The sequence below is a fragment of the Crocuta crocuta genome, unplaced genomic scaffold, assembly GCF_008692635.1.
Source record: "Crocuta crocuta isolate KB4526 unplaced genomic scaffold, BGI_CrCroc_1.0 scaffold3, whole genome shotgun sequence".
NCBI lineage: Eukaryota > Metazoa > Chordata > Mammalia > Carnivora > Hyaenidae > Crocuta > Crocuta crocuta.
Genome location: NW_027529934.1, coordinates 542,761 through 565,272, shown reverse-complemented (window position 1 = coordinate 565,272; position 22,512 = coordinate 542,761). Strand labels below are relative to the sequence as shown.

General features: G+C 54.7%; 2 protein-coding genes across 3 annotated transcripts in view; one reads left to right on the top strand and one right to left on the bottom strand.

Annotated features, from left to right (window-relative positions):
* The window catches only part of LAMB3 (laminin subunit beta 3), a 41,052-nt gene extending 23,066 nt beyond the window's left edge, over positions 1–17,986 (top strand). The window contains exons 8-24 of the mRNA XM_077763144.1: positions 144–207; positions 618–811; positions 2,691–2,811; positions 3,543–3,731; positions 5,360–5,515; positions 5,872–6,068; positions 6,377–6,488; positions 7,195–7,573; positions 8,744–8,904; positions 9,023–9,243; positions 9,528–9,725; positions 10,067–10,211; positions 13,659–13,866; positions 14,297–14,438; positions 14,803–14,979; positions 15,704–15,857; positions 17,473–17,986. Coding sequence (XP_077619270.1) covers positions 144–207; positions 618–811; positions 2,691–2,811; positions 3,543–3,731; positions 5,360–5,515; positions 5,872–6,068; positions 6,377–6,488; positions 7,195–7,573; positions 8,744–8,904; positions 9,023–9,243; positions 9,528–9,725; positions 10,067–10,211; positions 13,659–13,866; positions 14,297–14,438; positions 14,803–14,979; positions 15,704–15,857; positions 17,473–17,609 — 2,955 coding nt within the window. The 3' untranslated portion in view covers positions 17,610–17,986. The remainder of the gene's footprint in view (positions 1–143; positions 208–617; positions 812–2,690; positions 2,812–3,542; positions 3,732–5,359; positions 5,516–5,871; positions 6,069–6,376; positions 6,489–7,194; positions 7,574–8,743; positions 8,905–9,022; positions 9,244–9,527; positions 9,726–10,066; positions 10,212–13,658; positions 13,867–14,296; positions 14,439–14,802; positions 14,980–15,703; positions 15,858–17,472) is intronic.
* Positions 17,987–18,896: 910 nt separating this feature from the next.
* CAMK1G (calcium/calmodulin dependent protein kinase IG) overlaps positions 18,897–22,512 on the bottom strand; it is a 29,021-nt gene continuing 25,405 nt past the window's right edge. For both annotated transcript variants that reach the window (XM_077763146.1, XM_077763145.1), the window contains exons 10-13: positions 21,278–21,365; positions 20,588–21,012; positions 19,961–20,083; positions 18,897–19,809 (exon numbers count right to left, since the gene is read on the bottom strand). In XM_077763146.1, the coding sequence (XP_077619272.1) occupies positions 19,993–20,083; positions 20,588–21,012; positions 21,278–21,365 (604 nt within the window). In that variant the 3' untranslated portion in view covers positions 18,897–19,809; positions 19,961–19,992. The remainder of the gene's footprint in view (positions 19,810–19,960; positions 20,084–20,587; positions 21,013–21,277; positions 21,366–22,512) is intronic.

The window sequence follows — 22,512 nt, the reverse complement described above, 5'->3', positions numbered from 1 at the left end:
GCAGGCCTCACATCCATGGTCTACTCAGGTTCAAGGTGAGAAGGGCCTCAGAGCAGTCTGACAGGGATGGAGTATTGGTGGAAAGGGGCGCTGGGCATCCCATTTACCTCTTCTGCAGGCCTTCCCTTTCCTTGTCTCTGTAGGTTCAACTTAACATTATGGATTTAGCATCTGGGATTCCAGCAACTCAAAGTAAAAAAATTCAAGGTCAGTGTGGTAACTTCCCTTGTTTGTGGCAGAACTGTGGGTGGGGAACAAAACTTGGATCTTGGGACTTGCCATGGTTGGTTGGTTGGAACTTGGGGCATAGATATTGCCTGGTCCTTCCTATTTCTGTCAATATGGTTGGATTTAATACTCACCCTGCTTATTCCATCAGTCTGTGTGGTAGACTCAGGAGGCCTGGGTTGAATTCAGGGGTCTTTCCTGCTGGGTTGAGGGCTGAGGAGGATGGCCCCTGATATAACCAACCTTATGGAGGCTGGGAAGACTAGATGGTGAGATCAGAATTCCTTTCCTTATCCGTCCTGCCCTCGGAGACTCTATTTGCCTCTAACTTCCTTTCTTCCTTTTCCCTTCCCCAACCCCATCCCTCCTTGTTGTTTGCCCCCTCTCAGAGCTGGGAGAAATCACAAACTTGAGGATCAACTTCACCAGGCTGGCCCCCGTGTCCCAGAGAGGTTATCACGCCCCCAGTGCCTACTACGCAGTGTCCCAGCTGCGTCTACAAGGGAGCTGCTTCTGTCACGGCCACGCTGACCGCTGTGCCCCTAAGCCTGGAGCCTCTGCTGGACCTTCCACCACCGTGCAGGTGACAGCCCCGGGTGGGAAGGGCTGAGGGGAGAGAGCAAGACCAAAGCACACTAAGGATGTTCTTGGGGTTCTTATAAAACAACGAGGGCACTAAATTTAAGATCTGGGGTATTTAACATTTTAGGAACAGTTGAAAAATAGTCTAATTATTATTTCAAAGATCAGAATTTTGTAGCACTTCTTTACGCCTGCCTTATGGTTTTTTAGTAATGGTTTGTAATGGTTTGATTTTCAGTTACACGTAAGCAAATCTGTGGGTCTTGCCTGGCGCTTATGGAGATGCTGCTTAGTGCTGGCTACATAGAATTTCCTGGGGAGCTAAAACAAAAAAAAAAAAAAGAATGTGTCCAGATGTCCATCCTCAAATACTCCAAGTTTATTATTGGTTTTTAAAGCTCCCAGGTGGTTCTCAGCACCGCCAGGGTGGAGAGCCACTGGTTTGGGGACTCTAGAGTCCCATCTAGTGGTGAACATGGGGCAAGGTGAGAGAGAACAGATAAGGTGGATGCTGAGTGTACCCCAGATCATCTGACTACTGAGTCAGATGCATCAGGGATGGGAGAGGGAAGCTCCAGCTTCACCAGCAACCCTGGGGGTTTTTCTGTGAAACCAAACACAGGAAATGTCAGCAGAGGAGAGAAAACTTTGCCCCAGAAGCAGAAAAAGCTGTCATTTCTGTTCTTTGGAGCTTCAGTTCTTGTATTAACACATGGGAGCTCATTCACCCTAGTGATGGAGAGTCATGAGGAAATCATGTAAAAGGGCCTAGAGGGAAATACAGGTGAAGTGAACTCTGGTCAGCCACATCCTTCCCACTTCTGGGCCAGCCCCTACCCAGGGCTGCAGCGTCGGCCAGAGGGAGACCAGCTCTGGGAATGTGTCATCTATTAGGGCCTGGAGACAAATGAGTAGAACCGAGGCAGAACCTGATTGCTGATGGATGACCAGTACAGTGTGCTGTGGGATGTAGGGGAGGGGCGGGGCACACCAGGGGCTCCCAAATCTGGCTGCACAGTGGAATCACCACTTTGAAAAGCACCCATGCTTGGGCCTTGTCCCAAAGATTTGGATCGAGTTGGACCTGGCAGTGGTAGTTGTAAAAAAGCTCCCCACATGATTCTGGAGTTGCGCCCAGGGCTGAGATCCACAGAATTAGTGGAACCAGGGAGGCCTGGTGAAGAAGGCGCCATTCTAGTGGGCCGGGTTGTACTGGTGACTAGAGAAAGAAGGGAATTCCAAGCAGGAAGAAAATCCTCAGTAACAGCTGAGAGGTGGGGGAAAGCAGGGCTTATACAGGATGCGGCTGGAGGTGCCGCTTGGCCGTGCTGTCCGAGTGGGAAATGAAGATGAGGCAAACATGATACGAGTCTTTAACACCAGGCTGAGGGTGTGGGGCTCCATTTGGAAGACAATGAGCACACAATTGCTATTCTAGTTTTATATCTTAATAAGTCTGGTAACAATTCATCACAGCAGTCCCATTAGCCAAACAGCCGTAGTCAAAGATTGCTGCAATATAAATCTCCAGAGGGCCCACAAGCTTCTAGAAACTTAGTTTACCAGTAAGGGTGTCTGGGCACCTCCCAGGTGCGGACTTGGACGGGGCATCATGGAGATGTCCAAGGGCAAAGAATGAGCTTTTTAAAAACCTAGTTAGAACAGGAGGGCAGGTACACGTATCTGAGCCTGTGTGTGCGCGCGCACACACACACAAGCAGGCAGCTGAAAGGGTCCCTGGAGTCAAGTGAAGTCTGGAAGAGGTGGGGTCTGAACTGGATCCTGAGTTGTGGGTAGGAGGATTAGAGGGGAGAGGGCAGGTCCATCACTGGCACATTCCTCTGATGATTATTCCTGATGGCTGGTGGCTCCTTTTCCAGGTCCACGATATCTGCGTCTGCCAACACAACACCGCCGGCCCCAACTGTGAACGCTGTGCGCCCTTCTACAACAATCGGCCCTGGAGACCTGCAGATGACCAGGACCCCCATGAATGCCAGCGTATGGTCCCAAACTCATCTCCTCCCCTGTGGTGACTGGGTGGGGTGCTGGCCCCTCTGGGCCTCAATGGTCTCACCTGGGATATTATTTAAATCTAATCTTAATCGCACCCCTACAGTGTAAGCTCTCCCTGCTCTGTGGAGATGGAGAGAGTTTAGGTTGCAACTGCCCTCTGCCTAACCAGGCTTTCTCTTCAGCCAGGCCTGAAGGGACCAAGGCTGGTCCTTCCTTCTCATGCCATATGGCTTCCTGGTAACCTCAGGTCCTCTATCTTCTGTCCCCTCCACTGGTCTTGTCCTGTGTAGGACTTAATCTGGTTCCCTGCTTCACAGGACCCCCTATAGTCAGGGCCTTTCTCCGCGGAAGGGAGGGAGACAAGGGTCCCCAGCCCAGAGAGAGGCAGCAGCCCAGGAGGAGATCCATGGTGGCAGTCAGGGAGGGTTGGGGTGAACTATTCAATGGGCTCTCTCTTTGGCCCAACACAGACATGATTTTTGGGTGGGTCTCCACATTGAGAGTTAGGAGGCCTGCGTTCTTACGCTATTCTGCCTTCTTACTGGCCATATAACCTTAAATAAGTCACACAAGCCTCTCCGGGCCTCAGTTTCCTCGTTTCCTAGACCTGAACATGCTGCAGAGTTGCAAGAGATGCTAGTGCGATAGCGTGGAGTGCACTTTGTGGATGGCGGTGGTGCTGGTCCACAGTCAGCCCTGGAAATGTCCTTTTTCAGCGTGCGACTGCAATGGGCACTCTGAGACCTGTCACTTCGACCCAGCTGTGTTTGCCGCTAGCCAGGGGGCACACGGAGGTGTGTGTGACGACTGCCGGGACCACACCGAGGGCAAGAACTGTGAGCGGTGTCAGCTGCATTATTTCCGCAACCGGCGTCCTGGCGCTCCTATTCAAGAGACCTGTATCCGTAAGTAGGGGCTCTGGGGACCCAGGGTATCGTCCGCCCATTACTCCCCATCCTCTCTGGGCATGACAGAGCATGTGGCCCTGGGGACACACAGCCCTCAGGAAGCACGAAGACTTGGTTGTTTGCCAGGGCTTGTGGGCAATTGTTTTTTTTTTTGTTTTTTTTTTTTAATTTTTAATGTTTTATTTATTTCTGAGAGAGAGAGAGAGAGAGTAAGAGCAGGGGAGGGTCAGAGAAAGAGGGAGACACAGAATCTGAAGCAGGCTCCAGGCTCTGAGCTGTCAGCACAGAGACCAACGGGGCTGGAACCCACGAACCATGAGATTGTGACCTGAGCCCAAGTTGGACACTTAACCGACTGAGCCACCCAGGTGCCCCACAATTATATTAACTTAGCTGGGCATTTCTAAGTAAATCACTTCACTTCTCTGGATCATCAATCAGTCAGTTAATCATTATGTAGCACTTGTTTTGTGTGCTTTTTTTAAGTAAAATAATTTTTTATGTTCATTTTTGAGAGAGAGAGGGACAGAGCGTGAGCAGGGCAGGGGCAGAGAGAGAGAGGGAGACAGAATCTGAGGCAGGTTCCAGTCTCTGAGCTGTCAGCACAGAGACCGACGTGGGGCTCAAACCCACGAACTCTGACATCATGACCTGAGCCAAAGGCAGATGTTTACCCAACTGAGCCACCCACATGCCCCTGTGTAGCCCTTATTCTAGACACAGGAGGGACAAAAGTAAATATAAGACATAATTCCTGCTGTCAAGAAACATACACACTGTTTCAATCACTGGAAAAGGCAGACTAAGTACTTGGTCCATATATATATGTTATTGTCTTTACCATGTTATATTGTGGCCTGCTCCGTAGTTTTCTATTTCCCCCAATATTGAGAACTATTCCACAGCGGAGATCATGTCTCATACGTGCAACGGCAGGCACGTGGCTCAGGAGATGTTTAGTGAACGAACACATGCACCGAACACCCGGGAGTGACTTAGCATGTCCTCTGGGGCCAGTGAGTTTGTACATGAGAGAGCAAAATGGACTAAAGCAATCTGAATCAGGCAGGGTTAATCATGATAGACTTCAGAGGCAGGAAGAATCTGCATTCTGAAAAGCTTGCCAGAGGTCTAGGTGTGGGAGTTGGAGAAGCTGGCTTACTTCCTGTTGATATTATTTGTTTATGGGAAGAGTTGACTTCTGTTTCCCACAGTGACTTGCTGTGTGACCTTCAGTGTGCTCCCATCTCTCAGGGTTATTCTGAGGACTCCATAGGGCAACATGCATGGGTACACAGTCAGCACTTGGCATATAGCAGTCATTCGGTAAATAATGACAACAGAAACTTCTATAGTACTTAACATGCGCCAAGCGCTGTTCCACCTGCATCTCATTCACTCATTTGTTTCTCACAGGAAACCTGTGCGAGTTGTATAATGATCCTTATTTTACAGATGAGGAAACTGAGGCACAGAGGGCTCAAGTTACTTGACTAAGGTTGTAAGGTTGTAAGCCAGTACGTGGTGGGATAAAGATGTGAACCAGGCAGTCTAGCTTCTACAGCCTGCTCTTAACGTTATGCCTTTTTCTTTCTTCTTCTTGTGGTGGCTGCTCTGTGTGTCAGCCTGCGAGTGTGATCCTGATGGGGCAGTGCCGGGGGTTCCCTGCGACCCAGTGACTGGGCAGTGCGTGTGCAAGGAGCACGTGCAGGGGGAGCGCTGTGACCTGTGCAAGCCGGGATTCACAGGACTCACCTATGCCAACCCGCAGGGCTGCCACCGTGAGTAGGGGGACCCAGTCAGGGATTTCACCGGGAAGATTGCACCCGCCACCACAGTGCTGACAGGCCTCACCGCGGTGTGAGCCAGATGCTGTGCCACGGGCCTCCAGCAGGTGGCAGCACAGGCCCGGGGTTAGAAGGTGGGACTGAGTCGGCCAGTGGGCGGGGGGTGGAGGGTGGGTGGCCAAGCTGCCAGGTGCCAGGGAGGAAAGCGCAGTGACCTCGTGAGTCAGGCAGGTTATCTGGAAAGAATGACCGTGCCTGGTTCTTTACTCGGGCTGGGTCCTCTTCCTGATGGGTGTCCCCTAGGGGCGCGTTTCGGTTGCCTTGTGAGCTCAGAACCCTCCCTCCTGCAGGCTGTGACTGCAACATCCTGGGGTCTCGTCGGGACATGCCGTGTGATGAGGAGAGTGGGCGCTGCCTGTGTCTGCCGCACGTGGTGGGCCCCAAATGTGACCAGTGCGCTCCCTACCACTGGAAGCTGGCCAGCGGCCGGGGCTGTGAGCCATGTGCCTGTGACCCTCACAACTCCCTCAGCCCCCAGTGCAACCAGGTACAAGGAGGAAAGGGGCCCTGCCCACCAGCCTCTGTCTCCCCCCAGCACTGCCCTTCTGGGTCTTTCCGAAGTCGCACTTGTCTGATCTCCCTCCCTCTGTGGCTCTGAGCCTTCTGCAACGCCCCATTCGTCGTACCTGCGGGGCCATTCGGGGTTTTGCCTTCAGAGCTTGTCTTTGAATGGGAGCCATTGTTTTGGGGGCACACTCGATCAGTGTGCTGACCCGGGATCTGGGACACAGTCGCCAATACCAGGGCAAGGCCAGGCCTGCCTGGGAGGCTCCCTCACGGTGCTCTCCCTCACAGTTCACAGGCCAGTGCCCCTGTCGAGAAGGGTTTGGCGGCCTGACCTGCGGCGCTGCAGCCCTCCGCCAGTGTCCCGACCGGACCTATGGAGACACAGGCACGGGATGCCGAGGTGGGTGCTTCCTGAGTGGGGCGGTGCTGAGGCANCAGGTACTGGGACAGGTGGTGTAGGTCCCGGCAGCTCCGTGAGAGCGCAAGTTCCCCACAGCTGCTCCAGCCAGCCAGCCCGCTTAGCCTCCCAACCCCAGAGCCTGCTGGCGTCAGGCCACCCCCCTGTCCCCATGACAGGAGGGTTGCTTTTCTCCCCACTTGCCCGAGACAGCATTTCCCAGAAGCCCTCTCCAGGGCAGNCAAGCAGCCACACGAGCGAGCGAGCGTGGAACTTAGAGCCTGCAGACCCAGCTCTGCTCTCAGCGTGGCCTCTGTCCTACGGAGCCACTTGGAGCGGGTGGTTTCTGCCAAGACCTCGGTTTCCTGACAGCACAGTGCACTTAATAGCTCTGTGCCTGTTGCTTCATCTATACAAGCGGGAAAATAAGGGAGGTTAACTCTGTCACAGAGTGGCTGCGAAGTTAAAGCGAGTTCAAGGGTGAGTCAGTGAGTGTCTGACTTAGAGCAGTGCCGGGCGCGTAGTAGTTGCTAAGTGAGGGCTTGCTTTCTTGGCTGGCATTGCCCTGACTTTATTCTGGCCTTGACGGTCTATTATTCTAAGCCACATAGACTGAGCCTGAAGCTAGGCCTCTGCTTCAGGCTCTCCCCACAAGGTGCCTTTATTTTCTTGACACCCAACCCTGACCGTCATTTTTTCCCCGCCTTAGCCTGTGACTGTGACTTCCGGGGAACAGAGGGCCCAGGCTGTGACAAGGCCACAGGCCGCTGCCTCTGCCGTCCCGGTTTGACCGGACCCCGCTGTGACCAATGCCAACGAGGTTACTGTGACCGCTTCCCTGTGTGTGTGGCCTGCCACCCTTGCTTCCAGAGCTATGAGGCTGACCTCCGGGGGCAGGCCGTGCGCCTCGGCGGCTTGCGCAATACCACTGCCAGCCTGCGGCCCGGGCTGCGTCTGGAGGATCCTGGCATGACTGCTCGGATCATGGATGCAAAGAGGAAGATGGAACAGATCCACGCAATTCTCGGCAGTGCCTCAGTCACCGAGCGGGAGGTGTCCCAGGTGGCCAATGCCATCTTCTCCATCAGGTGATTTCCCTTCCCCTGCCAAGCACTTTGAATTACATCACATGGGTTCACCTAAGTGGCCCACACTGGTCCTTCTTTCCACTGGTACAGTCCTGTACAACTGACAGTGCATTTCCACATATGCTCTTTCTTTGAACGATCCCAACAGTCCTATGAGGCTGGTGTGGTGAGTGTTATTACTTGCATTTTGTGGATGGGGAGACAGGCACAGATAGGTGATGTGACAGAGTCATGCAGCCACTGAGGGGCGGAGCTGAGAGTGCAGGCAGGAGCCCCAGTGTTCTTTCAAGTGCCCGGTGCTGCCTGTGGGAGAGTCAGCTCTGGATTAGTCACCCTGGTGCAGGGCATTGGAGAGGCAGGGGCTCTAAAAATAACTTGTATTTGCCTTTGGAATGGGAGCGGTCCCACCCACACCTCCTTCCTACCAGCAGGGGTGCCTTCTTATAAGGTTTGGTTCTGGAAGTTTCTATAATTAGTTTGCATTCCCCGAGCACTAGTTGACTTTCTCAGTGCCCAGAGCCATCCAGGAGTGCAGTTGACCTAAGTATCAAAATTGAGTAGTGAGTCCATACATATTTGGTAGACTGGAAAGGCAGGCATGGAAGGGTGTTCCGTGGAAAGATGTTCTATGCCAGAGCAAAGCCTATAGGGAAAGAATGCAAAGCTTGTGGGAGTTAGTGGCTGGTAGACCAGCAAAGGGGTTTGGGAGAGAGGAATCTCTGAAAGCTCAATGGTTGTGGGCCAGGGCTGGTGGATCCTGACCCCTTTTCGGTGGAGATGACCAGTGGGTCGCAACTATGGCTGCTCGTGGGGAGGGTGGGCTGCAGAGGAGAGACTTGGGAGCCCCGCAAGCAGGTAATGCAGGTGGCCGAGCTGGGGAGGAACAGGTTGAGGTGATGCTCCTCAGGGGGGAAGCCAACTGTGGGAGGTGGAGCAGGCCGGGGAATGTAAAGGCACACGAGTCAAGGAAGGAGAGGTTCTTGTGATCTGCTGCTGCGGGATGAGGGGTTGGGGGGTTGTGCTTCTCTCCTGCAGAATCCTCCTCAGCCTGTAGGGTCTGCATTCTGTTGCCTTCTTCCTGACTCAGAGAGGTTTCTCCGAGGGGCTGGCCTGGCTCTGGGGAGGTAGCCCCTCTCCCATATCTTAGCGAAAGCTCTTCTCCCGTCCCAGGCGGACTCTCCAGGGCCTGAAGCCTGATCTGGCCTTACCGGACGAGACCTTGACCCTCTTGGGAGACCTGGAGAATCTGGACAGAAGCCTCAATCGCCTCCTCATTATGTATCAGAGCAAGAAGGAACAGTTTGAAAGGATAAGCAGTGCAGATCCTTCAGGTGAGGAGGGCGCCGCCGCCACACCACACCACCCCGGGCTCTGCTCTGGATCGCCCTCTGCGTCTAGGCCTCCAGGACGAGCCAGCGGCTCCTCAGTTCTCCCCTGGCCTTCCCACAGGGGCCTTCCGGGTGCTGACCGCTGCCTACCAGCGCTCCTCCCAGGCCGCGCAGCGGGTCTCTGAGGGCTCCCACCTGCTCCACCAGCTCCAGGACATCCGGAGAGAGGCGGAGAGGCTGGAGCGGCAGGTGGGAGGAGGAGCGGGAGCCAGAGATCCCCAGCTCACCGCCTTGAGCCGGAGGATGGCTTCCTTGCCTGATCTGATGCCCACCATCAACAAGGTGACTCGTGGCAATGGAGCCCCACTTCCCAGGTCCCTCTGCTCCAGCTTGTCATGCCCCAGCTGCTGCCATACATTTCCTACAAGGGCAGTGTGCCCCTGCCCTACTCCCCCGACCCACCCTGATCTTTGGCCCCTCACGGTGTGCTCCGCGGTTGCCAAGGAAACAAGTTTCTGGTGCCTGGTTGCCATGGAGATGTCTGGCAGTTTGTTCCTTGGGTGTGGGACAGGAGTGGTTGCTGAAGAGCCTTGGGTACCCTCTTTGACGTCTCCTTCTCTCCACAGCTCTGTGGGGGCGCCAGGCAGACGGCCTGTACCCCAGGAGCATGCCCTGGAGAGCTGTGTCCCCGAGACAACGGCACGGCATGTGGCTCTCACTGCAGAGGGGCCCTCCCCAGAGCTGGGGGGGCCTTCCGGACGGCGGGCCAGGTGGCCAGGCAGCTGCAGGGTTTCAACACCCAGCTCCAGCAGACCAGGCAGATGGTGGGTGCAGCCAAGGTGGGGTGGGCACACGTGGGGAAAGGCTAAGGAGATAGAGTCCCTAGGGCAAGGCAGTTTTTATTTTGCAGCCAGGAGACAAAAGCCCAGAGATGTTAGGTGACCTGAGGCCCCACAGCAAGGGAGAGGTAGAGTTTGGGGCCAATGTTTTGTATCGTTTTGTTTTTTTACCTGACCTGACATCATTCTTTCCAGAGCCAAACCAGGTTAGCGACAGATGTTTCCCTGGTGGATCTTGGGTAGTGGGTGTCCACAGAATCCCTGAGGGCTGCTGAGAGGCTCTCGTTGGGCCTTGATAGCTGCTGACCCATAGTGTGTGTTGGCAGATCAGGGCTGCCGAGGAGGCCGCCTCGAAGGTGCAGTCAGACGCTCAGCGCCTGGAGACCCAGGTGAGCACCAGCCGCTCCCAGATGGAGGAAGATGTCAGGCGCATGAGGCTCCTCATCCAGCAAGTCCGGGACTTCCTGTCAGGTGAGCCTGGCTCTTCCTCTTCTGTGGCCTGATATGGCCTCCATTCCCTGTGCCCGATGCAGTGTATCAGCTGGCCGCCTCCTTCCCTGGCCTCCAGGCCACCTGGGCCAGGTGCCCACCGCTCACCTGGATGGCCGCCACAGCCCTTCCGTTGTTCTCCCTCCCCCACCCCTGCTCCCTTACAGTTCACGCTCAACAGAACAACCTAAAACATCTTTGAAAAATGCTTCAAATCCCTCACTGGCTTCCCCTCATTCTCAGAGTTACTGTGGCCTCTGCTCACCTCCTGGGTGTGGCCTTGCATGTGCCCTGCTTTGCTCACTGCCTGTCCTTGAACAGGCTGACTCTTATCCACCTCAGAGACTTGAACTTGCTCGTTCTCTGCCCAGAATGCTCTTTCTGAGGCTGCCAATTCTATCCCTCATGGTCTCAATTTAAATATCAGAGGCACCTTTTCTGACCACCCCATCTGGTCCCCACCCCACTTGCTGCCCGCTGCATCTGACCTTCATCACTCTGCTCCGAGCCTGTGGTTGCTGAATTCATTTGTCTAGGGGCACAAGGTCTGTCTCTCCACTGGACTCTAAACTACAGGAGGGCAGGGACAGCTGCTGGCCTTATTCAGTGTCACTGCACAGAAAGGCCAGACACAGAAAAAGACCCCCTGTTGGTTGAATGAATAAATGAACCAGATCCCCTCTTTGGCGCCCCGGGAGTGGAGAGATTCCTGGATAGGACCCAGGAAACCTGTGACTTTGAGCAGGTCGCTTTTCTCTTTGCCTCACCTTTCACTTCTGCAAACTGGGATCGTAGATGCACTACTGGGGATCTAGTCACTGATGTAAAATGTGTTTTGAAAAATTAAAGTTGCCTCAGGAATACGAGTTGATATTGTTAGCTTTCTGGTCCCTGCCAGGGAATTTGCTTGGCTGGGAGCCCAGCTAATAGGAGCTGAGGGCTTGGTGTTACAACAGGCCACTTCTTGCTACTATTGCAGTGCCTTTCCTCCAGACAGGCAGGTGGGAGAGAGACAGGGAGGATGTGTTGGGAGCCATGGTGCCTGAGGCCAGGCTGAGGTCAGACTCCCAGGGAACCTCAGAATGGGGAGGGATGGATGTAGGGAAATGGTGCTCAAGAAACATGGACAGGGGCGCTGGGTGGCTCAGTAGGTTAAGCCTCTGACTTCAGCTCAGGTCATGATCTCATGGTTCATGAGTTTTGAGCCCTGCATCTGGCTCTCTGCTCTCAGCACAGAACCTGCTTCAGATCCTCTGTCTTCCTTTCTTTCTGCCCCTCCCCTGCTCACACACACACACACACTCTCTCTCTCTCTCTCAAATAAAATTAAGAAAGAAAAGAGAGAGAGAGAGAGAGAGAGAGATGAACATGCATAAAGGGGCAGGCCAAAGTTTGGAGCTCAGACTCACAGATAAGGAAATCTTCCCCCCAGCAGATCCCACTGAGGCTGAATGATGTCAGCCCCGGCTAGGGGGTAGGGAGGCGAGTACGACTTTTCTCTTTGGGGTGCATCCCAGGCTCCCATGAACAGGCAGGGAGTCACTGGGCCGCGGCGACCCTTTTGTTTTCTATGTTATACGTGTGCTTCAGGTCAAGTGTTTTGACTTTGACAGGACCAGGGGCAAGCAGAAGGCACAGGGCGTGGGAGAGGCCTGCCCCTGCAAAGGGCCCCGGATGGTTCCCACAGTGCCTGCAGGAATGGGTTTGGTCTCTAGAGCACTGTGTGGGAGGCTCAGGTACCAGTGTTGTGCACAGGGTCGGTGCGTGGGATGCGTGGAAGGTCTGTGGAGGAAGGGGGACACGTGGTCTTTCCCAGGTTTTCAAATGGAATTAACAAAAATAGCTCTGGCTTATTGAGTTCTTACTAAGTGCCTGGCACTGGTCTAAGTGCCTCACAGGTATTAGGTTATTTAATCATGACTGCCTACCACTTTGCAGCAGAGGACTCCAAGTACAGGGTGGTTAAGTAACCTGCCTAAGGGCGTCCAGCTTGGAGGGGATGCAGGTGGGATTCTTCTCACTGTTGTCCACACTGTAGATTATTGAACTGCTAAACACACGCACACATGCACGCACATGCACATGCACACACACACTGTTTTCTTAATGTTTTACTTCTTCCTGGATTGCTCACCTGCCCCACCTCTCCTGACCTGGCTCATCTCTACTCCCCCTATGAGAATCCTCTAGATGGCCCACTCTCCAGGAACCCCCCTGATCCCCCCTCTCCTCGGGCCCATCAGACAGGGTTAGGTGCTCCTCCAGGGGCTGTCTGAGCACCCTATGCTCACCCTCATCTCTCAGGCTGGCCCTCCTTGTTATGTGTTTGTCTGTCCCACTAGGTTTTGAGCTCTGTAAGGACAGGGACTGAGTCTGATTTGATTTGCAGTCTCAGTTCCGCACATGCTGGCCCCAGGTCCCAGGACAAAGTGTCTGCGTGGGCAGGTGCTCCCTCTCCTCCCACGTCAATACCTGGAATCTGTAAAACTGAATGGGACCGATAGGGAGGAGATGGTACCTCTACTTCTGACCTTATTCCCTGACCCAGAGTTGGTTTGTAAGACCCTTGCTGATTGTTTCGTTTCATACCTTCAGGTTGGGGATCATTATTTCTATTTCACAGATCTAGAAACTGAGCTTAGAGAAGCCATTTGACTTGTCCCAGTTTGCTTGAATAGTATAGGGGAGGCCTGGGTCCGGAGGTCTTTCAGCAATTCATTCACTCTGTAAACACCAAGTGCGTCCAGGGGCCAGGTGCCGTGGCGGGGGCGGGGATACAGACAACACCCAGCCCCCGCCATCATGGAGCTTCGAGCAGGGTAACACATAGAAAACCAGAGACATGAGTTAAGGGTTCGGCACGTCGGAAATGATAGATGCTAAGGAGAAAGATAAGGCAGAGAAGGAGGATAAGGGGCGTCGGCATAGGGTGAAGGTGGTGACACTAGATTGGATGGCCAGGGTTGGCCTCTCCAAGAAGGTGACGTTTGAGCAAGGACCTGGCAATATTTCTCTGCCTTTGTGAAAATGAGCGCTTTGGCCCGAGGAGGGGCCCGTGGAAGGGGCCTTACTGCCAAGGAAGCAGTTCTGGCTGCTGGATGCTCTCCCCAGTTCGGGGCTGATGATATCTGTGCTCCAGGCATTGTGCAGCACCAGCTGGCCAGCACCGCCTCCTTCCCGCCAGTCTGCAGTTTCCTGTGGCACCAGACACGTAGCTGCCACAGCTGTGTCCACAGTCATCCGCCCACAGCGTTTCCCGAAACTCTGAGAACGGCCACCTGAGTGTGCCTGAGAGGGCACGGCGGCTGGGTGGGCAGCCAGGGCCCAGAGGTCACCGTGGTGCTTCCCAAGGCACTGCTCGGCCTGGAGAAACCCCTGATCGTTGGGAGGCTAGGCCCCCACCAGTCTGATGGACGGCTTGTCTTCCAGACCCCGACACCGATGCAGCCACCATCCAGGAGGTCAGCGAGGCCGTGCTGGCCCTGTGGCTGCCCACAGACTCCGCCACAGTCCTGCGGAAGATGAATGAGATCCAGGCCATCGCGGCCAGGCTACCCAATGTGGACCTGGTGCTGTCTCAGACCAAGCAGGACATTGCTCGTGCTCGCAGGCTCCAGGCTGAGGCTGAGCAGGCCAGGTACGGCCCTGGGCCCCGAGCTTCTCCCTGCTCAGGGTTGGCCTGGTAATGTGCTCCCCAGCTCCTTTGTTTGCTGGTAGAGGGAAGAGAATCTGTACATGTTGAGGGGTGCAGAGGGCTGGGGGACAGGTGGGGTGCTTGCTGTGGTGGGGGGGGGATGGTGAGGTGATAAACAGCATCCACAGTAAACATTACTCACATGACGCTGTCTTCCATACTGGAAGCTGCCCGAAGGGTATCTCAGACATAACACTCACGTTCATGCTATGTCTGCTCAGTGGGGCCCTGGGATGGACAAGCTACTGGGTCAATCTTCCCTCATTCCTCTTGGCTGGGAAGGATGTTCTCTTGAACCGCTGCAAGTTGAGCCACACACCTGTTCATTTGCTGGAGCTCACTCATTCTCTCTCCTCCACTCCTCGGTCCCCAGGAGCCGAGCCCACGTGGTGGAGGGCCAGGTGGAGGACGTGGTGGGGAACTTGCGCCAGGGCACGCTGGCACTGCAGGAGGCTCAGGACACCATGCAGGGCACCAGCCGCTCCCTTCGGCTTATCCAGGAAAGAGTTGCTGAGGTGAGGGGGTGTGGCTTTCTTCCCCAGTATTTGGGAATGAAGAGACATAAGGCATAAGGCATACAAAGTGCCAGAAAGTGACATGGATGGGGAGCTAGAGAGGGAGGACTATGGGCTCTGGGCTTTGAGCCCTTGGTTTCCTGGTCCTATGGCTGGGTGCAGATGGCCAGGGGTGGGCTCTGGGCTGCAGTGACGGCAGGGGGCAGCTGAGCTGGAGGGGGGGGGCCCCAGGGGGCAGATAGGGAATCAGCAGGGGGACAGTACAGCATCCTGGTTGGAGAGAGTTATCCCTGCCTGACGAGCTGGGCAGGGGGAGCACGAGGCCCCGGCTTGTGAGACCCACCACAACCCTTTCCCCACAAAGGTTCAGCAGGTGCTGGGGCCAGCGGAAAGACTGGTGGCCGGCATGACGGCGCAGCTGGGTGACTTCCGAGCACGGCTGGAGGGGCTCCGCCTCCAGGCCAGGCAGCAGCGGGCACAGGCCGCTCAGGCCCAGCAGCTCGCAGAAGGCGCGGAACAGCAGGCGCTGAGCGCCCAGGAGGTATGAGCAGACACACTTCATCCCAGGCAGCCCAGCCAGGGTGAGGGTCCAGAGCAGGAGAGGACTCTGTACGCTTTGTGAGACCCTGTGCTCGAAAGCAATTCCAACATGTCATTCTAGAATCATCAGGAAGGGCTTCAGGACTTTACCTCCGGCCACCTTTCAGAAGCTGGTTTGGGGGTGTTGCGAATGATCTATCCAGTCCCTCCCCATTTACAGATGGAGGGGTAACTTTGTCCAGGCCCACAGCTCACCCACAAAGCAGGTCCATTGATACCCATTCCAGAACTTGTCCCCCTGTCGTGGCTACCCAGCCCAGAGAGGCAGTCTTGACTTAACCTAAGCCGGGCCCCATCATTGTCGGGATTATGTCAGAGAGGTGATCAGAGAGCCCCTGGTCTGGATCTCCAGTGTACCAGGAACTTTGGTTCTCATGGTCCCAGGACCAAGTATACTGCTACGTGGCGCCTAAGTGCCCGGCACCGTGTGGGAAGTTAGGCAGGAAGTGACAGGAGCTGCAGCTGGAGGGAGGGAAATACAGAAGAAATTTAAGACATGGTTCATGGCCTAGGGGTTTTCCTGGTCAAAAGTAACCCTCTGGGGAGTATCAGGAGGTGCCTCGTGCCTGTGTGTTGATCTGGATGGTATCAAGTGCGTTAGCCAAAGATCTTTAGGACTTTGGATGATGGTGATGGTGACACTGAGACTGTTTGACTTTTTTCAGGGATTTGAGAGAATAAAGCAAAAATACGCTGAGTTGAAGGACCAGTTGGGTCGGAGCCCCACGCTGGGGGAGCAGGGCAGCCGGATCCTGAGTGTCAAGATGGAGGCAGAGGAGCTGTTTGGGGAGACCATGGAGATGATGGACAGGATGAAAGGTGAGGGGTTGGTCCTGGGGCTCCGACTCCTGGGCATCCCAGGTGGCTGGTCCCAACCCCTGGCTTCTGAGGCCCACCCTTGTCAGAGTGAGCAGTGATGAGAGGGCGAGACCAGAAGGCACTTCCTGAGCACCTAGGACTATGAGGACTATGAGGCACGGTGATGGGGCCTGGGGAATGCAGATGCTCACAAGACGTGTCCTGCCCTGTAGAGGTGGGTCACGCATCTACCAACCAGGAAAGGTTGTAGTGATGGAGCAAGCATTTACCTGTCTGCAGGAATTCACTTTTTTTTTTTTTTTAACATTTATTCATTTTTGAGAGACAGAGAGAGACAGAGTGAGTGGGGAAGGGGCAGAGAGAGGGAGACACAGAATCCCAAGCAGGCTCCAGGCTCTAGCTGTCAGCACAGAGCCCGACATGGGGCTCAAACCTACAAACCATGAGATCATGACCTGAGCTGAAGTCAGTTGTTGAGTGACTGAACCACCCAGGCACCCCAGGAATTTACTTTTAATTGTAGGATTTGGGGGAAGATCATGCATAGTGGCCTCCACTGGGGGAGAAGACCAGGGAACACAATTCCTACGGGAATATTTGATCAATCCATAGGTCCATATGGGTGCCCACTGACTGAATGTCAGCCCAGTAATGGCCCTGTTTCACTCTGCTGGTGCAATCTCACCTGGTGGATGGTGTTCAGTGGTGGCTTCTATAGCCTCAGAAAAGATATTGACAAGCCTGCACATATCAGAGGAAGAGTGACCAGAGTTGGGGGTTACAGAAGGCTCCATAATCATATCAGATGAAGAATGGGTGAAGGAACTAGGGAGATTTAATCTGAGAAGATGTGGCCTCACACATTTGAAGGACTTCCATGTGGGAGACAGAGCAGATACATTCCCATAGCCCTAGGAGACAGACCTGAGACTACTGGGTGGGAGCAAGAAGTGGTCAGATTCCAGCTTCATGAGAAGACTATTTTAACAGCTAGAGCTGCCTGAGGTTGGAGCCCTGTGAGGCAATGTGCTCCCTCCCTATTCCTAGAGAAGTTCAGGTTGAGGCTGGGTGCCAGCTCTCAGGAGTGTGGTAGAGGGGCCTCTTGCCTGGGGTGACAGGAGGGACAGGCTGTCTTCCACATCCTCTGCATGATCCGGTGGCAGTGTGCAGAACAGACCTGGGTGGGGAGCAGGACAAGGTTTATTGGGGGTGGTATGTCGGGGAGGGAAGGTGTGGAGAAATTCTGGTCCCCCAGCCGGGTGTCCACTTGAGGACCATCGGTGGGATGGTAGTGTCTGAGTCCAGTAGTAGTAGGTTGGTAATCTTCATGCCAGTGAGGTCATGCCAGTGACCTCCCTCATGAGTCTGGGACAACTGCTCTGCCGAGAGCAGAGGGGGAGGCTAGGGGCTTCCTGGGTCTGGTTTCTCTAAAGTGGGATGGGGGCGTGGGGGCGGGGAGAGCCAGGAGGCTGGAGATAACTTGCCTTAGTGATGAGGCTCCCCCACAGGTGACTTCTCCTGTGGGCTCTGCCTCCAAGTGGGTGGGAGAAGGGCTGGGCGTCTTTTGGCATCTCACCAGTGCCTCCTCTCCCCTTGCTGTCCCGTCTGCCCTCAGACATGGAGCTGGAGCTGCTTCGGGGGAGCCAGGCCATTGAGCTCCGCTCGGCAGACCTGACGGGGCTGGAGAAGCACGTGGAACAGATCCGAGACCACATCAATGGGCGTGTGCTCTATTATGCCACCTGTAAGTGACGTGCCAGCTCCCAGTCCCTGGCCCTGCTCGTCTGCCCTCTTTACTTTTGGAGGACAGACTGGGTTGGAATACTTTCCAGCTCCAAGAGACTTTTATACAGTTGAAAGCACAGCATGGACCACCCCTGGGGTGCAGCTGTTAAGACTGTTCTGGGCTGCAGCTGAGCTTGAGCTGATGGGAAACTACATTTGAGAGACAGAGAGGCTGGAGGTGGCCATGCCTTTGTGATGAGGAACGGAGCTCTCACATGCAGGGAGCTTGGCTGGGCAGCGCCCATGCCCTTCATCCTCCACTGAGGCTGAGTCCTGGTTGGACACAAAAACTTAACAAAAAATGATGTACAAATGAAAAGTCCAATAAAAATCTTTGGAAAGAAGTCTGCAGGTTGAAAGAGTTTCATAAAACGGTCTGTCTCCCCATCTAGTAAAGCTTTGTCACTTGTCTCTGTCTCTCACGTGGGGCTCCTGGGTGCCCCTGTGCTCATGCCCAGGGTGTAGGAAGCATGGGCTGCCTGCTTTGCTCAGGACAGCTTGCTCGTCACCCAAACTCAGGTTTGCCCCAGGACCCAGTGGATACCATCCTTGAGAGACCTGACCAACTGTTTTCATCTTTGAGTAGCAATCCCATTCCTCATCTACAGATGAGGAAATAGAAATCCGGAGAAGGGAAGTATTGTTTCCAAATTCACCCAGCTGCAGAGGCAGAATCTGTCTCTTGGGATCTCAAAGAGAAGTTGCAAATGGATGTGTAACTGTGTGTCTGTGTATGTGTGTGTGTGGTACATATGGAAATGGCATGAACCGTTGGTGTGCTATCCACGGCTTGTGCAATGTGTTAGGCATTTTACCTACATTAACTTTTTATTAATCACAGTAATTATTTATTGGGCACCGTGCTAGAAACATCGGCTGCATTATCTCACGATGTGGGTGATGCTGCCATTAACATTTGACAAATGAGGAAACCAAGGCACAAAAGGCTGTGTCACTCCCCCAAGGCCACAGATGAGGCAGAGGGCAGGGCTGAGCTGGGCTTTCAGTTTATGATCATTACTACAGTCATTAGGAGAATGAATGGCTGGAGCCGGACCACAGAGCCTACCCCGAGGGTTGTTCTGAGGAGTAAGTGAGTTAGTACGCAAAACTCATGTCACTAAGTACATGGCACACTTTATGCCCCCCGTCTGCCCCAGCCACCACCCTGCCAGACCCCAGGCCCTCCACCCAGCATGGGTTCAGAAGTCCTGGAGCCACTGCTGACTTTGAGAAGAACCAAATGAAGGCTCATAGAGAAAAATATGTTCATTTTATTGAGCACAACACCGAGCATGAAGCTGGAGGGGGCGGGGTCCAAGAAAACTAGGGAGGGACAAGAATAATGTCCCCAATTTCCAGGGAGAGAAAGAAGAGCAGAAGCAGGGAGAGAATTAACCACCTGAAATGAAAACAGTCAACTTCCAATTTGTACTTCATTGGGTGCAGATGGGGCATCGTGGTCAGGGAAAGGATTGCTTGCACTACCTAATCATTGATTTCTTTCTTTTTCACCTTAGAGGCCGTGGGGCTGCTTTTGGCCTGGGGCAGGGAGGGAGGTGGTTCAGAAGTGTGCCAGGGCAGGCTGGCTGGGTCTCAGCCCAGTTGGAGCTAATCCTAGAGTCAAGGATGGGAACTGGAGAGCTTGCAGGCGGCCCACAGAGCTGCCTGTCATTCATGCAGATGGGCAAGCAACTACATTAATGAGCCCATTCTGGCCCTGAGGACAAAGGCCTGGGAGGCAGGGGCGAGTATGTGCTGAGTGGGAGTCTGGGTTGATGTTCCATATGGCTTTGCTTGGAGAAGGCGACACAGCCTGGCCAGCCCATGGAGCTTTTCATCACAAACAACACAGACCCAGGCGAGGGCTACCTAGTACACTGCACGGAGCCACAGCACGTGGGTGTGGGGGCGCAGAGCAGGCAGGTCAGGGAGACCTGGGGACGGGTGGGTGCCGCCCTCCTGCCCACAGCTTCAACGGGGCCTCCGTGTCTTGGGGCTCAGTGCTGGGCCTTCCGTGAGGGTCTGCCCCGGGCGGTGGCGGCATGCTGCTTATGACCGTGACCATAAACCACTCCTGCCAGGCCCTGCTCCACGTGCTCCGCCTTCCTCCCGCTGCAAGGTGGGCTCCGGGTTTGGAAGGATAGAGAAGAGATGACCATCTCTCCTGCGGATGAAAGGGGTTCGGGGTAGGGGTGGGCCTGCGGCTTCTGGTGCCCCTTGGATCCCTTCGTTCAGACTCTGTGATGGGGCTCTCCTTCCGGGCCAGACACTCCCTGAGCCCCCTGCCCCAGCCCTCCCGCCTCTGGTCGTCTCACCTGAAAACTGACACAGGTGTGGACTCTAGGGATCACATGATGAGACAGACTCCAGTCTGCCCCGCCCGGCAGTGGGAACTGCCGCTGGCTTTGACTGGCACCATGACCTCTGATTTACAGTTCCTGGAAAGCAAAGGAGGCAGCAGGCTGTGAAGCATTTGAGGAAGAAGAGCTAGGCAGTTCTCCATGACTGCGGCTTCTACTCGGGCCTCCCTTTGTCGGGTTTGGAAAGTATAAGCCCTTGCAGAAAGGACCAGGATGACAACGAAGCCCCACTCCCCTCTCCCCCACAACATAGTGGTTCTGGAAAGTCAAGGAATCTAGTGCCTGTCACTCACATGTGCCCAGTTTTCTGCAGGCATTTAGCATTCCAGTTGCTTCACTAAACTTTTAAGGACCTTTGGAGGCAGGCTGAGCAGGTGGGTAGGATTTTACAGATGAGCGAGCCAGAAACAGACCCTGCCTGGTCTGTCCATAGGCACACAGCTAGTGGGAGGGACAGGACCGGAGGCCTTTCCCTTGACCCCTGACCCAGAGCTCGTCCCACCCTGCAGAGCCACTTCCCTGGTCTTTCAGCCCCTTTGCCTGAGCAGGGCTAGGCCTCTGTCTTTGGCTGAAAATACGTACTGTTTTTTGTTGGCTTTTTTGAGGAGTGTGGGTTCAGAGCAGTAGGAGGACTTCCCTTTGCCCCCGATGCTCAGGCAACTAGAGCAGCAGCCGCAGGGCCCAGCAGCCAAGGGCCCCTGCTGCATGGGCACCAGGCTGCTGCTGATGCGGAGCGAGCCGTTGACCAGGCAGTTGAGGGACCTGCCACCGGGCGCTGCAGTCCGGGGGCCGTGCTGGCAGGGCAGCTGGGGCAGGGCCGGAAGTGGGCCACTCTGGTCCAGGGCAGGCGCCTCGGTGATGGTGATCTCAGAGGAGCTGGGCCTGGAGGCTTCTGAGGCTTGAGTGACAGGTGGCCTGTTCTCCACCTCTGGGTGGATGCCTGGGCTGTGCAAGTTCATGTGCAGCTTCCTCATGTGATGCACCACAGCGGCTGCATTGAAGGCTTGCTAAGGACACACAAGAGCAGCCTCTGGCCACCTCTGTTTCCAGAGGGCCACGGGGCTCAAGGTTTCCCTTTGCCCTGTGGCTCCTTGAAGCTAATGTGCCCACTTGTTTCAGAGAGGGCCCAGGGTGCTCCAGTGTCTGCTGGGAAGCCCCAAGGACAGCCCCTCCACTAGCTCAGCCTCTGCCCCAGAGCTGAGTCCTGCCCCAGCTCAGCCTCCAGGGGCCCTGAAGAGCCTGCCTGCCTGCCTCCCAGAAAGGGCGACTTACCCTCCACTTGCTCTTGGCAAAGTTCTTCTGGATCTGGAGACTGACTGATGGGTAGATGTCTCGGTGGAGGGCTGTGTTTCCATTGATCCTGTAGATGTAGAAGGGACACCTGGCTAGTGGGCGGCTGTGGGAACTCAGCCAGGAGTTGGGCAGGGAGCTGTGCATGCAGGTCCTCGTTAAGCCGAGTGAACTCAGAAGAAGGGTGACCCACCCTAGGAATGGGCTGGAGCCTTGGTTCCTCTGTCCCCCTGGGCAGGTCGCTAGGGGGCCTGTGCTCTGGCAAAACCAAAATCTTGTTTTCTAGCAGGGTCGGCAAACTATGGCCTGTGGGCCAAATCTACCCATTGTCCAGTTTTGTAAATAGGTCTCACTAGGCCACAGACCTGCCCGTTCATTCAGGTATGAACTATGGCTGCTTCTGTGCAATAAGGGCAGACTGAGTTGTTGCCATAGAGATGATACAGTCAGAAGATACTTCCTAGCCCGCTTTTCACAAAAAGGCTTACCAGCCCTTGTCAAAGAGTGCTTGGGGTGTCCCTCTCCATCAGCTCAAAACCCATCTCCTCCTGGAAGCCTTCCTGAAGGAGGCCACCCCATACAGGCTGCCATTTTCCTCGTCATCCATCCCTAAGTGTTACTTAGACACGTGCACAGTACTTTCTAGGTACTAGGGACTCAGAGAAGTAACAGATGTCGCCCTGATCCCTGGGGCTTTCAAGGTTAGGTGTGGAGCCTTGTTCCGTGCCACAAACTAGAGCGATTCACAGAAGCTGTGTGACTGATAAAGAGAAGTGAGGAGGGGTACGTGGCCTGCAGGGGCCAGGACATGAGGGAAGGGCAGAAACTGCTCCGGATCCTGAAGGATGCTGCATACAAGGCAAGAGGTGGTGAAAATGGTATGACCCAAGGTGTAGGTTGGAAAGAGCTTGGTATTTGGGGGAGGGGAGAGCAGGAAGAGAAATGCAGCTCTTAGGCCTTTCTGGAACAGAGAGGGTGTGTCGGGAATTTGGGGAAATAAAGTCGGAGGTAAAGGGTCAGGCCAGAATGGGGAAAACCTGGGGAGGCAAAGGAAGCTAGGCTTGCTGTAGTAGGAAGTGGGGAGCTACTGAGAATCTTGAGCAGGGCTGTCGCACGACAAAAAGTCAAGCATTTCAAGACTTAATTTATGGGTTTACTGGTTGGCTGCTTTGTGATTCATCACAAATCGCCTCGCTCGTACCCATGCTCTTAAGGAC